Raw genomic sequence first — 21,894 nt, 5'->3', positions numbered from 1 at the left:
TCGCTCGGCTCTCGCGCGGCCGGGGCGGGGCCTCGGGCCGCGCCGGCAACATGGCGGAGGCGGAAGGGGAGAGCCTGGAGTCGTGGCTCAGTGAGTACCCCGCGGTCCCCGTCCCCACCCCCCGGCCCTCAGCACCGCTCCCCTCAGCCCCGGGGTCCCCGCGGCCCTTCAGCCTCCCCGGCCGGGGCCCCTTAGCCCCGCTCCCTTCGGCCTGGCGCCCCCCCCCCCCCCCCCGCCGCCTCAGGCCCCCTCAGCCCCGGGCCCTTCCCATCGCCTCACCGCAGCTCTCCTCCCGCCCTTCCCCGCCGCCCCCCTCAGCGAGGCGGGGGGCCCTGAGCTGGCCGGGGCCGAGGCGGTGCCGTCCAGGGGAGGCTGGTGAAGGGGGTGTGAGCACCCTGGGGACGGTGCCCCGGAGCAGAGACCTCCGCCTGCGCGGGGATGCGGCCTCCCGGTGGGGGGAAAGGGCTGAGGCCTCCCCTCTTGCCGGTGCTCGCTGCCACCGACTCGCCCGCTCTGGTGTCCAGCGTCCTCAGCGCGGCAACATCGGCGAAGGAGAGATGCAGAACTGTGGCTGTAGGGGCACAGCAGCGGTTTGGGTCCGGTCGTCGATTTGCTTGTTGGGAGGCGTGAGGAGTGGGCAGGTTTGTTGCTCACCTTGCTCGGCACCTGCAAGGCTGTTGCTTTTTTTTGACCTAGAGGTTCATGGTACGTGTCTGTCTCTGCTGCCTCGTCTTCCCTCACCTGGATTTTGGTCAGCTAAGTCTACAGCCTTAGTGCTGTTTGTGAGGTTGAGAACTGTAGGGATTTCCCAAATAAATTGTGTTCATGTGTTATAGAACTGTGATTTTCAAGCAGACAAATTCTGCTTTATGCCTAGCTGCAGTTTCAGGGTAGGAGTTATGGATGCCCATTTCATACAGACTGGAATATTTAAAAATCCTTTGTCACGATAAGGTATTTTTTTATCACAGAATCTTAACCATTAGAGTCGGGGGCAGGGGGGAACCAAAAAAACACGGCTTGTTCACGCACAGCACTTGGTGAGTATCTCCTCGTTATCTGTCTGTCAGTGCTGCCCGTGAGTTGGCTGGCTTTTGGGCTGTTGGCTGTATAGAACCTAGCGCTGCAGGATCCTAGCCCCGCACCGGCGGATCAGGAGGTGATTCTTGAATGAATCAGTCATAACAGTAATTGTTTTTCAGATATTCCACGCACAGGGGCTCCTGCTGCTGTCCCTGGGAGGTTATCCTGCACATCACTAGCTTGTTGCCTAGATTTTCTTCTCTTTTTAATAGTTATTTGTTTGATTACAGCAGTGAGTGAAGTTCCTAAGTAGTCGGGCACTAGGCAAACAGCAGAAGATAAATACCTTAAAGTATAAAACCTGTACCCTTTTGGAGTTATCCTTCCATAAACAAGATTAAATAATTCTTGTTCTTTCTTGGTATTTTTGTATAAAATTCAAACACATACATGGTATCATCACCTGTTATAGGAGTTACTGGCTAAATGATGTTTTCAGCTCTTACTTCTCATTCTAGATAAATCCCTTCTGTCCCCTTACCATTTTTGCCGCTCCTCTGAACTCCCACAGTTTGTCAATATCTTTTATTGTAGCCAGTGAGACACATGAAGAAACACCCACATCCCTTCCTTTTAATCTTTCTCTGAGGAGAGCTGACTCACCAAGTTCAGTTTATGTGTGAAAATATCTCTAGTAGGAAGAATATTTTAGGTTGTATAGCCTGGAAAGCTTCCTGACTGTTTGTTTCATGGGGTTATTTTTTAATTGTGGAAGTTAAGAGAGAAGTTATCTCTCCTTGGCCAAGCAGTAGGATATTCTGCACCAGAGAACATATGCTAAAGGGTAGTGTTGCAAAGGCCTTACTCACTCTAAGAAATATTGCAGTGAGCCTGATTGCAGAGGTGTACACATTTTTCAAGGCTTGAGTGTTGCTCTCATTTAAGAGGATGCATTTATGCCAGGTCACTGCTACAGTGATTTGTGCTGGTGTGATTATATCGCTCCTCCCATTGTAGGGGAGCATGGAGCATTTAGTGTACATAAATTACCAGAGGAGTTGTGTGGACCAGGAATGCAGAGTGCAAAGGCTGGTGCATCTGAGTGCTTTCACCAGGCCTCCTGAGGTTTTTTTTCTTGTAACCATCACAAAGCTGTTCTGTGTCTAATGCTAACCTTGAGGTTGTGCATCTCCTGTGCCCTTACTAAAGGGAAGGGCCAGAATTGCTCAGCAGCACAACCAACTTCCCAGTCACAGGAAGATGGAAGATTTCTTATTGCCAATGATTTTTTTTTTTCTGTACCGGTGGTATGCAGCCTTCCATGCTGCCCTGTCTCTGTCATCAGGTGGAGTCATAGACCCATGAAGTAACATCATCCTCGTGTCCTAATGCTGCAGCAAGATCTGCACTTCAGCCAGTGATGATGTAGCATCTTCATGTCTCCTGCCTCATTTCAGGCAGCTGGGATGAGAAAAGGTGATCCTTTCTGTTCTCTCCCTGCTGGCCAGCTCTTCTTCTGCACTTGGCTGAAATAGAAGAGGAGGTTAGAAATAATGTCAGTTGTACAAACACAGCTGGATCCTTTGACTTTAGCGCTGCCTTTTCTGCTGCATCCAAAAGGAAGTTTATTGTATCACATTCGTGTCAGGCTTAGGCAATGTCCAGGTATGTAATAGATGCAGACAGATAAAATATTATGATTGTCTTTGTTTTTTCCTCGTATTGTCATGGGTCAGCATTCTGCTTCTCCTTCCAGGGATACAAACAGAATCCAACTGTTAGACTCGACATGCCTGGGTTGGAGATTCCCAATTCATATGCTAAGCCTGATCTGGGGAAACCCTTTGTTGGGATGGCTTTTGTCTCACTTCAGTAGAGAAGTAAACCCAAGAAAATATGAGCATTCATTACCAGTCAATTAATGTTCTGTGGTTCTCTGCATTCCAACATTGTTTCTCTACAGAGACAATAAGCACCTTTGTTTCATATCTAATGATGCATCTGAATGTTGACTCATTAGCGTTTCAGGGTTTAGCAGGGCAACTGAGGGCGGAAGGGCTCTGACGCTTAGGTCAAGCATGAAGCAACTTTATATGTCCAAGTGCAGCGGTGTCTGAAAGCTAAGGCAGAGATGGTGGCAGGACTGGGGTAGTGCTGAGACTTTTGTTCCCAGGTTGCCAATCACATTCACTTGGTTGCCAATGTGAAATGGGATTTTCAGGATGGGACCTGATGGACAAGCGTCTCTGAAACCAAACTTTATAACGGGTACCAAATGGGCCTTTGTTGGCAGTTTCAACAGAGAAGCCAAGGATTCGATATTCCAGAGCACCAAACTCTTCTTCCTGGAACAAATCCTTTCATATAAGGGTTGAAGCATATTTATAAGGCAGTGCAGAGGAGCTCCCTGCCCACATTTTAAGCATTCTGCATAAAAATAGAGGATTTTAAGTTATGCCTTGATAGGCATGATGCAGCTTCATGTAGGGATGTCCTGAAAAGATTAGGCAAGGTAATTTAGCTTGTCTGGGATGCTGTGTTCATGTGGCTGTACTGAGATTGGTAATAAGTATCCATACACACCGTTGACTTGTGTCATGCAGACACGTCAATCTCCAGAGCCAGGGCAGGACTTCTGATCAAGCTTATTAACTTTGATGAACTAGGATTTCACATGAAGATTTTATGAATGTTAGAAATAGGGAGTTTCTTCATGTGAAACATAGCTTCCCTTCAGTAATCTCCCTCTCCTTCTGGGACTTTACTATCTTTATGTGAGAGCTTTTGGTGCAAAAAATTAGATTAATCTGAACCCAATCTGAGAGTGTGAAATAATCCAGTGTTATTCCAAGAAATCTTTGGAGATATTTGGAACAGCTTTAAAAATAAAATTTGGCAAGGAAATGTTGGTTACATTTTCCTGTTTGTACCAGATCTTTTTCCTAATTTCAGGAAGTGCAACCAACAAGTAGTTCATTTAGTTGAGTGAATTTACTTGTTTGTACTCTTACTGTATTTATTAAATAAATTCCATTAACTCCAGCCATGAACTGTGTTTCTTTCATCTAGGCCTGCAGAGCAGCAGAGGTGCTTTGGAGCACCAAACCATGCACAATGTCATTTGACTTGCATGAAAAGACTTTAGATTGTTATAAGTCCACGGTTTCATGATGATTCCAGGGTATTCAGCAGTTGTGAGTGTGGTAATAAGGTTTAAGTGCCACATATGTTTTGAACAGTTGCTTGGCTCTGCAGCAGCTGCATTTTAAACTAAGCCTCCCTTGAAGCTCTTGAGTTCAAAAAATAGCTTGGTAGCTTAGCTTGTACAACAAGATGTGATCCTACACTTGGTCCTCCCTGGCTGCGGCCTTTTGCTTATCTAGGGTCCCATGAAAGTCAGCAGTGAGCACAGAGATTCACCTCTGCAGATGCAATCCGTGGAACAATTTACAAAACTGCTTTACAACTATCCTTCTGTGAGGAGGAAAATACGAGCAAACCTTGTAGGACTGCCACAGTAGGAGGACTATGGTGCCCTGTGACAGTGAGGTTTCAGAGTATATGTTTGACAGCTGTTTTTATCTGCCTCTGGAAAGGTAAAAGGATATGTTTTAATGATGACAAAAAAATGACACTTTGTAAATTAGCATGTGTTTATTTCGTTATGCTTCCCTCTATGATGAAATTACAGGGATGTGTACTGGGTTTTTTCCTGTCCTTCATCCCCTGCTCTATACTATCTGGCTAAGCAATAGTTTCTTTTCTGCATCTCTTTTCATTGTATTAAAATTTTGAGGAAGGCTTCTTAAATGCCAGCCCGAAGATATATAGCTACAGTGCGTTATTTCTTCCCTTACAAGAAAGAAAAATCATCATGTCTGGTCATCTTGGCTGGAAAATTAGGTTAAAGCAGGAATCTTGTCTACTGTAAATTCAGTGCTCCATCAGAGTTAAGCAGAATACATGGAGAAGATGCATTCATAACAAAAAAAGATGCTGATAGCCTCACTATTCTGCAGTCTCACAATGAATGAGGCCCTGGTACCCAAGGGAGGATCCTTCAGGAGCCTGAAATAGCCCAGTCAGTAGAGCATCAGTCTCTCAGTTTGATCATATAGGATTTGAATTCCTGGTTAGGTACAGGCTGTGGTGTTTATTACTTGCAAGAACAACTCAATGTATAATAATAAAATTCAGTTCATAATTTCCAGGAGAAATGCTAAGGCATCTAACAAATCAGCTGGTACTCCAAAAACAAGTGTTAATGCTAAATGACTTATATTAAACATCTGATGTTCCAGCTCTTACTTCTACAAAACTCCCAGGGAATACAAAAATAATCTCCTATGTAGAAAGTGTGAGGGTTTAGCCTTTAAGAAGTTTAATGTTATAGCCAAATAGAAAGATATAGCATTTCAGGCAGAGGGAAACTGTGTGAACTCAAATATTTTATCTTGTACTCTCATTTAGAGTGTGGAAATAGCATGTTTCTAAGTTCTTGAGATTTGGCACCTGTTTTTTTGGAAAGCAGTGATTCTTGCTGGATATTTGGATGTCTCAACTTGGACACACCCTTTTCCCTGAACAGACATACCATGTGTGAACTTCTTTCTCCTTTTTTTATAGTTAGTAACAGATGTCAGACGCTTTTCTCTAGGAAATGCATGACCTTTTATACTGTTTCTTTTGCTTGATTGGTAATATGTTCTCTTTCCCTTACCAAAGATAAAGCCACTAACCCATCTAACAGGCAAGAAGACTGGGAATACATCATTGGATTCTGTGACCAGATCAACAAAGAACTTGAAGGGTGGGTGTCCCAAACCGCTCTAGACTTAAAAAATTAACATTCACAGTTTAAAATATATCATTTGATCATCAAACTTTCATGTTTTCTGATACTGCAAGGACAATCTGTCTACAAAAGAAACAAGATGCTGCAAAGTGTGGTTTCTCTTTTGTGAAAGGCAGCATGGCTTATATACAGACTGAGCACTAGGAAAAAGTGAATTCTGAATCTGCCTCTAATGTCAGCTTCTGCCCGTGCAGGGTTCTCATCTAGCCAAACTCAGTCTGTTCGTCAGTCTGTAAAATGGGGTTATAACTCTTAGTGCCTGATGGGGCTTCATGTCTTTAAAATCTTCACAAGGCTTCACTGAGGAAACCTCCTGGGTCACAGCATTCCTGTGAGCTAAGGAAGAAGTGTTTTCTTCTGGAAAAAGGAAACTAATGCAAGAGAAATGAAGTGATTTCCTGGGCTGGGGACTGTACTGGGAGTTGTTTGGCCCCTCCCAAGCAGGAGTCTGGAATTGCTGGCTCAGACTACCAGCCCTCGCTTCCTTTTGTATGTGCAAACACCCAGGCTTATGAAGATGCACTGAACTTTTCTTGTTAGCCTTTGTACACTGATGGAAAGATGAAAAGTACTAAATGGCATTCCCTTATAATTATGTGAAAGGCATCTTGTTTAAACAGTAGAATTTGTGAAAGTCTGAAAATCCTTCAGCGTGTTTGCCTGCTTTGTTTGTAATGGGGATCTGCTTTGTTTCAGGCCACAGATAGCTGTGAGACTTCTGGCTCATAAAATCCAGTCACCACAGGAATGGGAGGCAGTCCAAGCATTGACAGTAGGTAGTCCTTACCTCTCCTGTTAAATCCAGTTATATATTATTTTGTGTCATCTGTGCGGAGTCTAAGGGGGCACAGTGTGTGTCAGTGGGGTTACCTGGGGCTAGTTCTGGGGCTGAATGCCCTGATTCCCCTCTGCTGGGAGAGAGTGGGCAGTGAGAGGGAGCACAGTTACGTAACTGAAGTGTCCAGATTGCTCATTAGCAATAGGGCAGTCAGAAAAAAACCTCTGGTTTAGTTTTAGCTGCTTTCATTTGTTATCTTCAGGCAAGATTTGTGTTCATTGTTATGAGACCTGATGGTGAGGTAACTTAGACCCATATATACATGGCTGAGGGTGGGAGACCAGCCTGCTGTGATATGTCACCCTTAAAGATGGGATATTCATGCCTGTATTGCAGAGCAGGAATACGTGTCCCACTGATGTGGGTCCTTCCGTTCCCCTATAAGCAGAACACAGCTACGCTGTTACTGCAGGGTTTTGGTGTTCATTTCAGCCCCTGTTTTTATTACTTGAATGCAGGTGCTGGAAGCTTGTATGAAGAATTGTGGGAGAAGATTTCATAATGAAGTAGGGAAGTTTCGCTTTTTAAACGAGTTAATAAAAGTTGTGTCTCCAAAGGTTAGTCCCCGAGCCTTATGGCTGTATTTACTTTTTGTTTGGCCTCCATAAGCTGCAGGCAACATCCAAAATGTTTGCAGTGCTCTGTCTGGCTCATGGCATTTATTAGCCTATATTCAAGAGCATTTGTTAGCTAAGTTTTTGTTTGTTTGTTATGCTCTGCTTACTATTTTTCTCAGTAAGTTGTACTTATTTACCATCAGTATATAGTCTCTGTACTGTTCTAATCCTTCGTGTAACTCAAGGGCTTCTAAAGCTTGGGCTGTGTTTTTTTTAAAAAACAAACAAAACTCCAGCATTAGTGGAAGAGAGGTGTGATGCAGAAGTTAAAACAAGAGACTTGGCAACACACCCTAGAGTTCTAGTCCTCACTCTGCTGCCGACTTGCTGTGTAAAGAGTGCCTGGCTACGTCCCTCAATATTCATGATCAGTTTGATGTAGTGAAAAATAGACAGAGGTACCCCATGGCATGATTGATGCAGCAAAGTATTCCCATATTCTTTCCCATAAGACAGGGGCAGTTATCTGTATTGCTGTAATTTTTAACTAGCAAAATCCTGAAACCAACAGAATAGCTGCTTTTCCTTTTGCTGAAGATAATCACAAAGCTTCTCTTCACTGTTATTTCAAATATATTAGAGGAGCATGTTTTCCTCTTAATAAGATGTATCTTAGATCATCTTGGAACTTGGATTATACACCTTTTAATGCATATCACTGAACTTCCATTCTCTGGGTTTGGGCTTTGTTTTTAAAAAGAAATTAAGAATGTGGAGAATTTACATCTTTTTTCCACTCGTAGTACCTAGGAGACCGAGTCTCAGAGAAGGTGAAGACCAAAGTCATTGAATTGCTGTATAGCTGGACAGTGGCATTGCCAGAAGAGTCCAAAATCAAGGATGCATACTACATGCTGAAGCGACAAGGTAGGAAGTCAGCTGCTCGTTCGTCCATTCTCTCCAGCCTGTGCTTTAAGCAGGAGTGTCACAAAATATATAGCTTCTAGTTATATGGGCTCAAGGCAAGCTCTGGGGGGAGATAGAACAAGGGAGGAGATACCCTGAAAAGCTTCTCATTATATTTAAATGCCTTGGGCTGGGTTGGGTTGGCTTTTTTAACTAGAGTAGTTAAACACCTTACAAATACTTTTGTTTTGGTTTGCAGGGCCTTTTTTGAGTTTTTCTGGAAGTAGCTATTAAATGATTTGAACAAGTCTAATTTAAAGTGAAATAAGAGCCTCTGTGTAGTCTTTTGTGTTCTTTTCACTAGATCACTTCACAATTGTGCCTTTAGTTCAGCTGATACAAATTTCTTGTGTAGGCACAGTGAAAAAAGCTCAGCTGAGAAGCATGCGGCTTCAACACAAGAAAAATTGGTTCCAGGAAAGCTCTTTAGTTGGAGCACAAATCTAAGGATTTGACAGTGGAACAAGCAGGGAGCTTAGCTCTTTCCCCACTCGTGGTTAGGAGTCTGCTCATCACCCCGTTTTGCACTGCTGTCTGCTTTCCTGCTCAGCTCGTTTATACAAACGTCATGCCCTTGAGTTTGCACAAAGCTGGGTTGTCTGCGACTTCACTTACTGGTTTAACAGGTAAAGCGAAAGGGGGAAAGACAAATAGTGGAGAGCTATTGATTATACTGAGCTATTAGAGGAGCAATATGGACATGGCAACACATTTGCTGGGGTTTTGGCCTTTATCAAAGAAAACCTTCTTTGTTTTTACAGCTAGCATGCTCAGTGATTTTGATCCTGTATTGTTCATTGGAACAGTGTGCTAGTATCAATGGACAGATTGACTGCATGTTCGCTTTGATAGCAGCCTGTGAGTAACTGGGTGCACTGCCTGGTGTGACTGCATGTGCAAACCCACGTGGGTTCCCTTTCTGCTTTCAGGGATCGTTATGTTTGATCCTGTGATTCCTGCAGACAGAACCCTGATTCCTTCTCCACCACCTCGTCCCAAAAACCCTGTGTTTGATGATGAGGAGAAATCCAAGGTACAGTGAAGACATGTATCGTCATCACTAATGAAAAGTGATTACTCAATGCACATTTAGAATAAGGAAGTAAAGTATACTAATTCAGCTTTTAATTTTTGGGGTGGTGGTGTGTACTTTCACATAACTCCTTGCTTTGTCCACCTACCTAACTTGAAGTTCCAGTTAAGGCCTTGTCTGTGTTACCATTATGAGGTTATTCCTCGTTAAAGTGCCATCCTGCAGTAGTACTAGAAGGCAGAGAACATTTCACACACACGACCAGAAATGATGTATGGGAGGAATGCTTATCTAGTGTCAGAAGTCTCTGAGATTTCACACTATATGTCCTGTGTAGAAGCAAGAATGCAGCAACTGGCATAAAATAATAAACCATAAATGACTCCTGCTGAAGTCACTGTAACTATGAAAGCACTGTAAGCTTTGTAATAGTGGGCTGTATCTCTTTTCCCATGAATTCTTCACTTAGATTCCTTTCACTGCTTCCCTTTGCCAAGGGTCTTTATTTGTTTCCTGAATATCCTCTTCCCATCTTACAGCTTCTAGCCAAACTGCTGAAAAGCAAAAACCCAGATGATTTACAAGAGGCCAACAAGCTTATAAAATCCATGGTAAAAGAGGTAAGAAATTCCTGTAGGTTTGGTCCCAGTCAGCAGTCTGCTTTCGAGTTTTTAAGCAATTTGACTTCAAAATGGTGGAGAGCTTTAGGATCATGTCAGTGGCAGAACTTGGGGTTTTCAGGCTCTGGGAGCATTGTATTAGTACATTCCTTAGTTAAGTTGTGGGGACTGAATGAGACTGACCATCAGCGACATCCAGCCTTTTACTATTTTTTTAAAACTGCTAACAGTGCTAATTTGCATCTAGTCCCTGTGGTTGCCGCCATAAAGGGGATGCCATCTGATGACTTAGTAGGGCTCTGTGTGATATGAACGTGTTGTAATTTTGACTCCAGCTTGCAACTGGGAGATGTTTGTATCACAAAAATGTCTACAATTGGTGTCTCTGGTGGAGGACAGGGCAAGAAGGGGTAAGGATTGAATGACCCTTGTTGTAATTAACTATGTTCCCATCACTCAATATGGTATTTCATGTCAGGGTTTAGTGGGAGCATCGCAGTACCACCCTTGGATACTGAGGACTGAGTCATTGGACTGGGTCTTCTCACAAGCAGGCTTCATGGAAACACCTTCCTATTTGTAGAGCTGTGATGCATCCACCCCTGGCAGTCATTAGAAACTCTGGAGTCCAGGAAATGACTCACTGTGATTCTGGCAAAAAAAAATAAAAGGATAGCTTCTAGACTGAAGAGGATGTATAGGTTACTGAAATGTTTCCATTCAAGCTCCTCTTGTCCCCAGAGCAGACTCCCCTACATCTTTAGTTGGAATCTCAAGTCAGAGTTGGGTGGACATTTTCTACCAGAGAGTGCTTGTTGTTCCTAGTAAATGTTTTGCTTCAAACACATCTTTTTCATAAAATGGCATCAAGTGACACACACACAAAAAAAAAATCTTCTGAAGAGGTCAAAGGGAACTTTGGGGAACTTTTCTATTTTTAGTGGTATAATTATACATTGAAGTCTATTTAATGAGATTTTTTTGAAATATGGGGTTTTCTGTCATTTCAGAATGGTGGTGAAAAGATAATAAACAAAACTTCACATGAATGGAGAGGTTTTTTGGTTGGGTTTTTTTTTCCTAGCTTAAGCTTAAATAGACATAATTTGACATGATTTACAGATAATACCTGCTGTTGTGATACTGTGGACCTTTACAGGGAAACTCACTTTTTATGTCTGTTTTATACCCTGAAGGATGAGGCTCGGATTCAAAAAGTGACAAAACGCATGCACACGCTGGAGGAAGTGAATAACAACGTGAAGCTGCTGAATGAGATGTTGGTTCATTACAGCAAAGAGGACTCATCAGAGGCAGATAGGGAGCTCATGAAGGTGGGTCTGAGCTGCTCCTCCTTGCTAGAAATCCTGGAGTCAGTCCTTTCTTCTTACAGACTGAGTTTTGCAGAGAATTACAAACAGTGCAGTAAAATGGAGAGCAATGGCGAGAAACAAGAGCAGTTGTGGGAAACAGCAGGAAAGAAAATAACCATGTTTTTAACGCCTTTCACCAAAGGACTCCGTGGGTAATAGCTCAGTTTTGCACATGCTTGAAGTGAGGTACAGCTGTTCTCCAAAGCTGCAGCGTGGCAGAATAGAGAAGCTGCAGTTTGTAATTCTTGCTCCTATTAGGACATACTGATTGTAGAGTATAACTGTCCCTTACAGCACTGTGGATGGATAAACTAAAGGCTGAATGGGGCAGAAAATAGGTCCTCCCCTTCAAAGGAAGAGTTTTAGCTGGTGTTATAAGGTTGGGAGAACGTCAAGAACGTAAAAATCAAGACAGCCACCAGGGATGGTTGGGTAGGCCCAGGGCCTTGAAGAGTTGCACCTTATCTAATTAAAAAAGTTAAAACTACTCATTTTTAACAACAAGCTCCTGAAACGATAGTAGGAAGCTTAAGAAACTGGTTTGTTTCTGTGAAACATTTCTTTCTTGCCACCTTTCTTCTGTGTGGTTGTAGCACAATTGAAGCATAATTGTTGAAGCACAATTCTGCTCTTCCTTGGGCTTTTAGGGACTACTGTAATACAAAGAACTTTTGGACTAGATCTGTTTTGGACTAGAGCTGGCCATAAGTGCTGATGTGAGGGAGGACTGAGAGATGTTGTGTTGAAAATGCAGGTTGTGTTTAGACTCCCAGGCTAATGTAATGCTTCACAGCCCTGTAAATAGGGCAGGGACAGGGGATCTTGGTTGTCCAGCCACACTGGCACATTCAACACAGGGAGACTGGTTTCTCTGTTCTGGACTTTCCAATGCATGCCTGGGGAGTCACTCTGTGCTGACTGGGATTGCTGACAGTGGCTCCTGGCTGATGAAACCCTTTGTCCTAATCTGTCTTCCTAGGAGCTCTGTGAAAGGTGTGAAACCAAAAGACGGACATTATTCAAGCTGGCCAGTGAGACAGAGGATAATGACAGCAGTTTGGGTAAACTAAGCTACACTTCTCCTTTTTTAATTGCTTTTGCGACCTGTGACTGTGCAAGAGTTCAGCAAGGGAACGACTGCTGTAAAGATGCCTCTTCATTGTGGATGCGCTTTGCTTTGCGCAAGCAGATAAAAGACAAGAGCCTTGCCTCTTCATGCTTATCATTTAAATTCAGGCAAGGACTTGACAGTAGAGTTGGTGGTTAGGGAGGCTAGGGGCAATAATGGGGGACAGCTGCTGCTTTGGAAGGGGAGGGGAGTTGCTGTGGGGAGCAAAGCCTTGGACTCATTTTTCCATTGTTACTGTAATGTGCATGGACCTAGAAAGGTCAGGGTATTGCTTAGAGAAGCGTGGCAAAGACAGAGTAATGGAGCTCATAGCCAAATAATGATGCTTTTTCTTGCTGATTTTTTAGTTGATAATTGAGTAATCTCAGCATTAGCGGGAGCAACGTGACTAAAGTCTTGGAGGTCGTTTTTGTGTCTCTTGCATATAGGGGATATCCTGCAGGCCAGTGACAATTTATCCCGTGTGATAAATTCCTATAAAAAAATAATAGAGGGGCAAGTGATCAATGGTGAAGTGGATCTCCCTGTGATGTCTGTAGTGGAAGGTGAGTTCCTGGTGTCCTGGTTTCAGCTGGGATAGAGTTAACTGTCTTTCTAGTAGCTGGTACAGTGCTATGTTTTGAGTTCAGTATGTGAAGAATGTTGATAACACTGATGTTTTCAGTTGTTGCTCAGTAGTGTTTAGACTAAAGTCAAGGATTTTTCAGCTTCTCATGCCCAGCCAGCGAGAAAGCTGGAGGGGCACAGGACAGAGCCAGGGCAGCTGACCCAAACTGGCCAATGGGGTATTCCATACCATGGGACGTCCCATCTAGTATAGGAACTGGGAGGTGGGGGCGGGGAATCGCTGCTCGGGGGACTGGCTGGGTGTCGGTCGGCGGGTGGTGAGCAATTGCACTGCGCATCATTTGTACATTCCAATCCTTTCATTATTACTGTTGTAATTTTATTAGTGTTATCATTATCATTATTAGTTTCTTCTTTTCTGTTCTATTAAACCGTTCTTATCTCAACCCACGGGTTTTGCTTCTTTTCCCGATTTTCTCCCCCATCCCACTGGGTGGGGGGGAGTGAGTGAGCGGCTGTGTGGTGTTTAGTTGCTGGCTGGGGTTAAACCACGACACTGGGAAGCCAACTGGGTAGTTTTTGAATCCTGCAATTCTAAGACTTTTGGACAGGGTTTCCTATTAATTGTGGTAAAATAGGCTATTGATGCTTCTTGTGGCCAACAGTTTGTGAATCAGAGGGGGACAGGACAGCTCCTTAGCAGTGGATAAACAATCTTGGACATGAGCAACAGTGCTGCAGCTTTGCATTTACCATTGGTCGTTCCATATTATTGAAACCTTTGATAACATCAGTAGCAAACCTGCACCTGAACAGTTTGTGTGGCTGGAAGTTCTCATACATTTTCCTCTCCACATTTGTCCTGTTTCTTAATGGTGACATGTAAGAAGACGATTTTATCAAAAGGACAAGAGCAGAAGAGTGGGAGGCAGGCCAGGGGTCCTGTTCCTGGCCTTGCCAGCAATTCCATTTGTCAATTTAGGCCAGTTGCCCACTTTACACTTCAGCTTCACCATTGAAAGCTCTGGACATGTGTGTGATAGAATTACCATTTGGGAGTCACTTAAACATTTTTGGAGAGCAGTAGAGGAATGAATAATGCTGCCTGACAGCAACTTATTGGGACAAGACTATTCTAAATACGAAGATCCAGACAGTATGAATTTTCCTCAGCTCTCTAGCTCTCTGGTACCCTTTGTTTATTGTAATTCTGTAGGATCTCCCAAAGCCTCATCTGAGCTCAAAAGATTTTGAAAAGATTATGAATTGTGCTACAAGATGCACTGGGGAAGGAGCAGTGGTTGGAGCAGGTGTTGCTTTTCATATAGAAATTTCCTAAGTATCTGGGTTGATTTAAGTAGCTTGTGGACAGCAAATGGTTAGGTGGAAAGCATGTGAGCTTTCTCTGTTATGAAGAGCCATAAATAAATGAGGATCTGTGTTATCTAAACCATCTCTCTGATAATTTCTTCTGTACATTGGGTTTGCTCTGAGCCTTTTGCCTTCTTTCCTAGTAGTGCTCTTCTCCTGTCCGCTGCAGGGAGTAACTCCACAAGTAATCTCAACACCCTCATTGACCTTGCTGGATTGGACGTCACTAGCACCCCGCCACCTCCAATGCCACCTACCACCCTGACGCCAGCCCCCACAGTAGCCCCAGCCCCAGCAGAAATCCCCATTCTCCCGCCGCCTCCCCAGACGTTCGCACAGTTGCGGAGCAGTTCCTCTAGCCAAGTGGAAGCCGCACCCGCTCAGCAGAGCAGCACGGCTAACTCCCTCTCCTTGCTGGATGAGGAGCTTCTGTGCTTAGGTAAGACACTGAGGGGCCCAGAAAAGGGCTACTTAGTCCATGCCTAACAAAGACTGCTTTCTTCCTTCAGCGTGAGTGTGAGGGCTGGCTGTGTATGTGGCATGCCTAAAAGGAGCATGAGATGCCTTTGGTTTCTAGAGAAGTCCAGGGGACACTCCCTTGCATCAGCCTGAGTGTAAGACCTGGTCAGTGAGTTAGTGTTAAAAACTCTGTGATCTTCCCAGAGTAGGCTGCAAGTGAAATAACTGTTGAGTGTAATTGCAGTCTGATCTCTGTACGTGCTTGGATATGCCAGACATGCAGGCTGCAGTTTGGTACAAGTTTCACCCCTGACTTTGCAGCTGTGCTAAAGAGCAAGGTGCCTTAGAGGGGTTGCATATAGGAGCCTGCAGAGTGCCTGCCTGTGGAGCCCGCATGTGAACAGCAGAAGACACTGCAAATCAGGAAGGGTTAGAAGAGCTGTGTGCAAGGGGTGACTGTCAGCTACTGGTGCTGTCTGTCTCTTTTCCTCATCAAAGACTTGCAGCCCATTTCAGTCTTCCATCAGGTTCTTGGGCTCTGGCGGAGCTGAATCAAGTAGTTTGATGGTACTGAAACAATTGCCAAGGGGTGACACCTAACTCATTTTCTCCTCCAGTCACCTTCTTGTTATTTTTCCTTTCAGGCCTGAATGACCCAGCTCCTGCAGCAGTGAAGGAGACCTCAGAAAACAACCAATGGAGCATGTTTGAGGTACAAAGGAGGGTCTCAGGGGAAGGGGAGAGAGAGGTTCTCATTGTGGGAGGTCTCAGGACACACTCTGTCACCTTGGAGAAACAAGTGATCACACATACAGGCAGAAGGGCAGCTGTTCTGAGGGGAAGTCTGGCTTAGCCCTATACTCTGGAATAGCTGTGTCTAAACAGAGTAGATATCCCTGAACCTGGCTTTCTCAGTTTCCCATCTGTCCCCCATGATGTTAGCGCTTCCTTTGCTTAAATTACAGATCAGATGTAGTCCTGACATAGGCCACAGACTTTGCTGCTTGCCACCCAGCACGTGTTTTTGCGGTAAATCTATCTCCCTCTGTAACAGTGCCATATCTACAACAGGGGGTAGCAGTGAGTTAGAGCATCTACTTGTCCTCTCTTTCAGAATGACCAGTTGGACCTGGATTTCTTTAATCCGAAGATGGTGACTGTTGCTTGCAACCCTGCAGGGAACCCTCTCCTCCATCACACATCACAGACCACATGTGGAACATCAGTGACACTGCCCTCTGCTTTCACAGCCTCTCAGACTGCTCCCAGCATCCCAGCACCAAACTCGGCACCATTTGTATTCTCTGCTGGACCGGCTGCCCCTTCGGGGCCTCCTAAGACTATTGCAGCTGCTCCTGGGTACTTCAGCTCGTCTGTGGGGAGCAATATGTCACATAAGATGGATGCATTGGGACAACTCCTTGAAGAAGCCAAAGGGTAAGTAAAAGTCCTGGACTTTGCTTTGTCTCTGCAGTTAGAAAGCCAAGCTTGCTGCATTGTCAGGTTCAGAGGCAGGCTTTCAACTTTCTGGTTTGGTAGGAATGTGTGATTGGGATTTCTCTTCTCAGAGGGTTTAAGTTTACAAACTAATACAAGGGTCCCACCTCTGGGAGGTGAAGGCAGGCACTACTATGTAGAGCACAACAGCTGTACTCTTGCCTGATACAAATGCATGGTGTAAAGTTGAACAGGCTGCTAAGGTACAGAGGCCTTTGCCCATCTTAGCCTTGCCCATCTTTGCCAAAGTGGGACTGGGCTTTCTTCTTGACTTAGACAAGTGATGCCTAAGCCTACCACCACCACTTTCCTTGTAGCTCCGGGCCACTGCTTTGTCCTTGTGATCTGCTGTTATCTTGGGTTTGCAGTGAAATGCCTGCTCCGCTTTCAGCTCAGTTTCCCTTTTTTTTTCTGTTTCTCTTCCAGGACTGCCACCCAAGGCATGGCGACACCCTCGGTGTTCCCTGGGGTTACTATGCCAACCACTGTCACCTCTGCCCCATTAATAGCACCTGCAGGGCTGCCAGCCACTGCCCCTGGAGCCCCTCCAATTTCTTTCCCAAGCAGCTGCGCTGCTGGCTCAGGAAGTCCTCTCTTCCAGCCAGCATCATTCCAGCAGCAAGGCAGTCCCATGAAAGCACCTGAAATTTCTTTGGCCAATGTCCACGTTCCCTTGGAATCCATTAAACCCAGTGAGTATCTCAGGTTTTTCACCTTTCTCTGAACATTTTTTAAAAGCAAAGCTTATGAAGTAGAGAGAAAGGATGAGATGTCCCAGCAGAACAGTCAGATTGCCTAATGCTGCTGCAGATCGTCTTCTGCAGCATAAACCTGCATTCCTCTCCCCTTTTCTCTCTGCGGTAGGCAGTGCCCTCCCGGTGACAGCCTATGACAAGAATGGCTTCCGGATCCTCTTGCACTTTGCCAGGGAGTGCCCGCCGGGAAGGTCAGATGTGCTAGTTGTGGTAGTCTCGATGCTGAACACGGCACCGCTTCCTGTGAAGAACATTGTGCTGCAGGCTGCTGTGCCAAAGGTAGGGATGCGTGGCTCAGACCCACAGTGACGTGAAACCATGCATTCAGGAAGGCCTGGGTGTGAACTCAGGGACTTGGACAGCCTGGTTCTACCTTTCTATAGGCTGTGCTGTGCCTGTTTCAAAAATGTAAAGGTGGTTGTCAGAGGCACAAAACACTGCATAGGTTAAGTCAAGAACTGCAGGTAGTTAGTGTTCTGTTTTTCTTGCTAAGATCAGTCCAGCTGTGTCTATTCATGAAGGTGGCTCAGATAGCACGACAGGACTGTTACATGGATAGAGCCACCCTTGAGGTCTTTAGAATCAGAATTTCTAACAGACATCCTAAATCTGACAATATGTTCCATTCTAGTCTTACTGCACCTAGATCATTTTGGATGGCCAGCTTTGTGTTTTGAAAACTGGCCCAATCTCAGCTACAATCTGCCTACCGTCACGAAGGTGTTCGCATTAAAACCTCTGACACAAGAGCACTTGGATAGGAAGGTGCTGTTCGTGTTCACCTGACCAGTGCTTTTACTCTGGGCTGACTTGTTCTCAGTCTACCTGTCCCTATCATGTTGTGCAAGCTGGGCTGGCCCTTGTTTCCTCATCCTCGCATGTGGATGGATTCTCTTCAGTTTGGATGTGTGCTGTTATCTCCCCAGCCTGTGCCTGCATCTTTCATTGTCCCCAAGGTAGGAGATAATCCCTGAGGTTTCGCTTTCTTTTTCATTTGCAGTCCATGAAAGTGAAGTTACAGCCACCCTCTGGCACAGAGCTGTCTCCATTCAATCCCATCCAGCCGCCTGCTGCCATCACCCAAGTCATGCTTCTGGCAAATCCTACGAAGGTGAGAGGGGCAGTGGGATTTATCCTGTCCTTGTCAGACAAATTTGATGTAAGCTGAATTCTACAGGGGGGTTGGACCAAACATTTGAGCAGATACAGCTGTTTGTTCCTAACTTGCCCTCCAGAGGTGGTCACTGCATAATGTTGGTGTTTCAGTTCAGGGCTAGAGGGAGGGTCTTCCCCGACAGACTTTGTCAGCAAGGAAAGGTATGAGAAGGACCTGTACATTTCTCCCAGCAAAAGGGCAACGGTCGTATGAGGCTCAGCTATACAGGGTAGCAATCAGAGCTGTATCAGGAGCTTGTCTGACTCCCTTGTGCAGTGGAAGTGCCTGGCTTTGGCGATAATTAGATTGATGGCAAATTAGCTGGTGCTGTAGAAATACTTTTTCTGTGTTGAGGCTATAGCCTGACAGACCTGAACCAACAGGCGAATGTCAGATTGTGTCTGTTCCATTACTCTTTGAGGATGTACCTGTGACCGGTGAAACAACATGGTTAACACTTTCTTTTCTGCTGATCGTGCTGTGAGCATCTGAGTAGCTGTTTCTCCTTGCTGTAGTTACTCATTTAAGTAGCCTGCTCCATAAAGCTCAAAGCTGTATGCTGAAGTAGTTTCTAATTATTTGAAAAATCTAGATGTTACTACTCGAGAATTACAGCAAAAGGGTCCTTAAAGTATCAGCGGAAAACTTTGAGATCTAAAAGGATAAATGTCAGAGGGGTTTGGTGGATTGTTGAAAAACTTTTGAGGTACATGGAGGGGCCCACACTGAAGGACTGGTTCCATCTCCTGCTTACTGTTTTACTAGGAATTTTGTAGAGTAGGAACTGTTCTATCTTCTTCCACATGATGAGGAATTTAATTTTGAAAATGTTGAACTATTCCAGCAGCATTCTTCAGGCTCACTGGAGAGCAGCTGAGCAATGGGTGCTGGCCACGTATGTGCAAACTAATATCACAGGTCATTCATGCTTTTCTCCTGCTGTTCCATGCTAAGCAATAAAGCTTTTGTGGTATAAAAACTGTAAGGTAAATAACTCAGGTTTGCTAAACAGCTGAACTACTCCATGAACTTAACCTTGGCCCTCTTCCCCCTGCTACATGCAACAGAAGTCTTGCGCTCTCTGTAGAGCTCTAAGAGTGAAATGTTTTGTTTGGGAGCAACTGGGGCTGTTCTCATGTTGCTCTTGGGTTTTGTCTTTCCTGCAGGAGAAAGTGAGGCTGAGGTACAGACTGACGTTCACACTGGGAGACCAGCCCAGCACAGAGGTTGGCGAAGTGGATCAGTTTCCCCCGGTAGAGCAGTGGGGGAATCTATGACCTTAAGACACTGACAGAGACTCTGTGACAGGACCAGGAAAGGATCCCACAGGACTGGAATGAATGTGACGTGGGGAGGGACACACATGCTATCCACTGGTGATGTTCAGCTTTGTTTACATGTCCTGACCACTCTGCTTGTAGCTTTAGTCCAGAATGTTTTGCCCCACATTGAAGGGGTCCTGGAACATTTATGCCAAGCATGAACTGAGTGGCAGCCAGTAACAGGCAGTGTTGGCTACTTTTATCTTGACCTCTGGGTGAATCTGGTTCTATCTTCCACTCTATTAAACTTGAAGTTATTGTATTTTGAGGGGAGACCTGTCAGCAGAAGGGGATTTGGTTGGCTCGTTCCTGTCCTGCTGTCCAGAGATACCTACAGGCTGGTGGGGTAATGATGCCACCATGAGCTTCCTCAGTGCAGAGCCCTTACACATGCCCTCCCTCGGACTTTTCCCTCCTCAGTGCCAGACCGGAACCGCTAAGCATGTTGAGCAATAATGCTGGCTCCATGAGGGAATGCTTATTTTTTACACTGAAATGGCACTTAGCTCCCTTCCTCCCCCTTTGCTGCTTCATTCCCAATGGCCAATGTAAGCAGACCCTCGCCCTGTGTTATGCGACGCTGCTGTATCTTTAGTTATATTTATTTTATATTGCTAGCTGCCTCCCTGTTGTATCCATTTTGAGCAGCTGGGACTGAGTTTTGTATGCAAATGGTTACACTGGTTATTTTTCTGCCTTCATTGCATTCCATAGTGTGGGGAAAAGAGGAAATGCGTAGCGAGGAGGTGAACAGGGCTGGAAAGGAGTGGTCAGTATTGGTGGAGGACAGCACCTGGAGCGCAGAAATGTCTTTACAATCACTAATCAGGTGCCGTGACTGAATCCAGGGATAAGGAGAGATGCCTCTCATGTCCCCTCATGCAGGCAGTATTATTATTGTAGTTGAATACTGTGTTTTACTGAGATGAGTACAATGACATACAAGATGTAAATAATAGAGCTATAGGATATCTAAATAGAAACAAGCAGACAATGAAAGGAAAGAAGTCTCCACTGGGCTGTGATGATGCATGTGCTGGGTTTAATGCCGTGTTTTATTTGTTCCCTGTATTAAGTGGCTAAGTGCAATTGTCCCAAGGGGGAAGGCAGTTTTGCTGGACATCAGTGTTCTGTGCTAACAGGGGGCAGAAGAGCTGACCCCTCTAGCTACAGTCTCACAGAAACTAGATTTAAATCACCAAAACTGGATTCCAGCAGTCCCGTCCTTCTCCCTCTCGATTTCCAATCTCAAGCGGTGCCTCAACTAGCTTTGAGACAGACTGTTTTAAATTAATGGGGTTTTTTTAACATCCATTCACAAAAGCACAGATAGGGCAGGTCCTTGGACACTAAGCTCAGCATTTCTAGCAGTGCTGTTGAGCAACAGCTATTATCAAACGAAGAGTGGGAGGAGTCAGCTAAAGCACCGAGAAAATCAGTACACAGGAGACCCCTGCCTGTTGTAGGAAAACTCCAGAGGAGAATGTGCTGCTGGAATTAATGGCGGCTGTAAAACCCATTACTGCAAATGCAGCTTGGAGTTATTTGTAGTTGAATTTTCTTTACTGTGTTGCAAAGTAAAAATCACTAGAGGTGAAAAACTCAGTGGATTCAAAGGCCTGAGGTCCTAATCAGAGGCACCGGGCAGTTGTAGAAGCCCCTGAAGGTGGCATCAAAGCTTGGCCGAGGAACTTGCTGTAAACTCCTGGTCTGAAGCTCATGAAGACCCCAGCCTTGTCAGCTCCCTGACGTAGAAGGCAGGTGAAAGGGATGGGTGCATTGTTTGGATCCTTGAAGAATGCGGTTTTAAATCAATGGACTAGGATACGGGACAAGGAGAGAATTCTTTCTGCCTCAGACATGTTCTTGCCAGCACTTTAGACCCAGTAGGCATGGGGGTAGTGCTTAGGTCATGGTAGTGTGTCCCGAGGAAGCAGGTTTCACTGCTTTAGATGTCTACACGTGAATCTCACTGTGACTTTGAGGAAGTCAGAAGAGCACAAGTGCTTTCTGCAGAATGGCTTTGTTCTCAGTGTTAATGGCAGCATACTGCCTGCGCTGTACAGCCAAATGGAAAGATGCCATAGTCTTGCTGCGTGGAAATCCGTTGTTAAAAGCTTTGGAAATTAAACTATGAATGTTCCTTGTCTGTAGGGTGAGGTTCCTGCTTCATACCGAACAGCCGTAACTGTATATACATCTCAAATGCATTTGTTCTGCTGCATGTTAAATAAATTGTTTTCCCTACTTGGCTCTGTGGATAGCCCTTACTAACGACTGCTTGTGGAGTACAGTGCTGTTTCTGGAAATCCTAAAACTCCACCCGTCATCTCAAAACCATCCAAACTAAGCAAAAACGGAGAAGTTGCTGTT

The 21,894-nt window shown here is 44.9% G+C and overlaps 1 protein-coding gene across 6 annotated transcripts; it reads left to right on the top strand.

Moving 5' to 3' along the window:
- Positions 1-7: 7 nt before the first annotated feature.
- Positions 8-21,768, top strand: GGA3 (golgi associated, gamma adaptin ear containing, ARF binding protein 3). Of its 6 annotated transcripts, XM_052808926.1 has the most exons (18): positions 36-90; positions 525-641; positions 5,749-5,833; positions 6,575-6,650; positions 7,175-7,273; positions 8,077-8,200; positions 9,169-9,272; positions 9,812-9,892; positions 11,089-11,226; positions 12,245-12,326; positions 12,823-12,939; positions 14,502-14,771; positions 15,436-15,503; positions 15,906-16,228; positions 16,715-16,980; positions 17,153-17,322; positions 18,044-18,154; positions 19,366-21,768. In XM_052808926.1, exons 5-18 carry the CDS (start codon positions 7,190-7,192, stop codon positions 19,474-19,476), a joined length of 2,049 nt encoding a protein of 682 aa, XP_052664886.1. In that variant the 5' UTR covers positions 36-90; positions 525-641; positions 5,749-5,833; positions 6,575-6,650; positions 7,175-7,189; the 3' UTR covers positions 19,477-21,768. The 6 variants fall into 6 exon arrangements, with proteins under 6 accessions (XP_052664881.1, XP_052664884.1, XP_052664886.1 ...); XM_052808921.1 differs by lacking the exon at positions 525-641 and having other exon boundaries at positions 8-90; XM_052808922.1 differs by lacking the exons at positions 36-90; positions 525-641 and adding an exon at positions 659-2,499.
- The last annotated feature ends 126 nt before the right edge of the window (positions 21,769-21,894 follow it).

The sequence above is a fragment of the Harpia harpyja genome, chromosome 14, assembly GCF_026419915.1.
Source record: "Harpia harpyja isolate bHarHar1 chromosome 14, bHarHar1 primary haplotype, whole genome shotgun sequence".
Classification (NCBI taxonomy): domain Eukaryota; kingdom Metazoa; phylum Chordata; class Aves; order Accipitriformes; family Accipitridae; genus Harpia; species Harpia harpyja.
This window is presented reverse-complemented; position numbering and strand designations above follow the sequence as displayed.

Bases quoted from the DNA above. Each gene is read 5' to 3' on its own strand.
- GGA3 (XM_052808921.1), top strand. From the start codon at position 51: ATGGCGGAGGCGGAAGGGGAGAGCCTGGAGTCGTGGCTCA. The intron at 9,893-11,088 runs GTAAGAAATTCC...TATACCCTGAAG, and splicing joins TAAAATCCATGGTAAAAGAG to GATGAGGCTCGGATTCAAAA. The intron at 12,940-14,501 runs GTGAGTTCCTGG...TGTCCGCTGCAG, and splicing joins TGTGATGTCTGTAGTGGAAG to GGAGTAACTCCACAAGTAAT.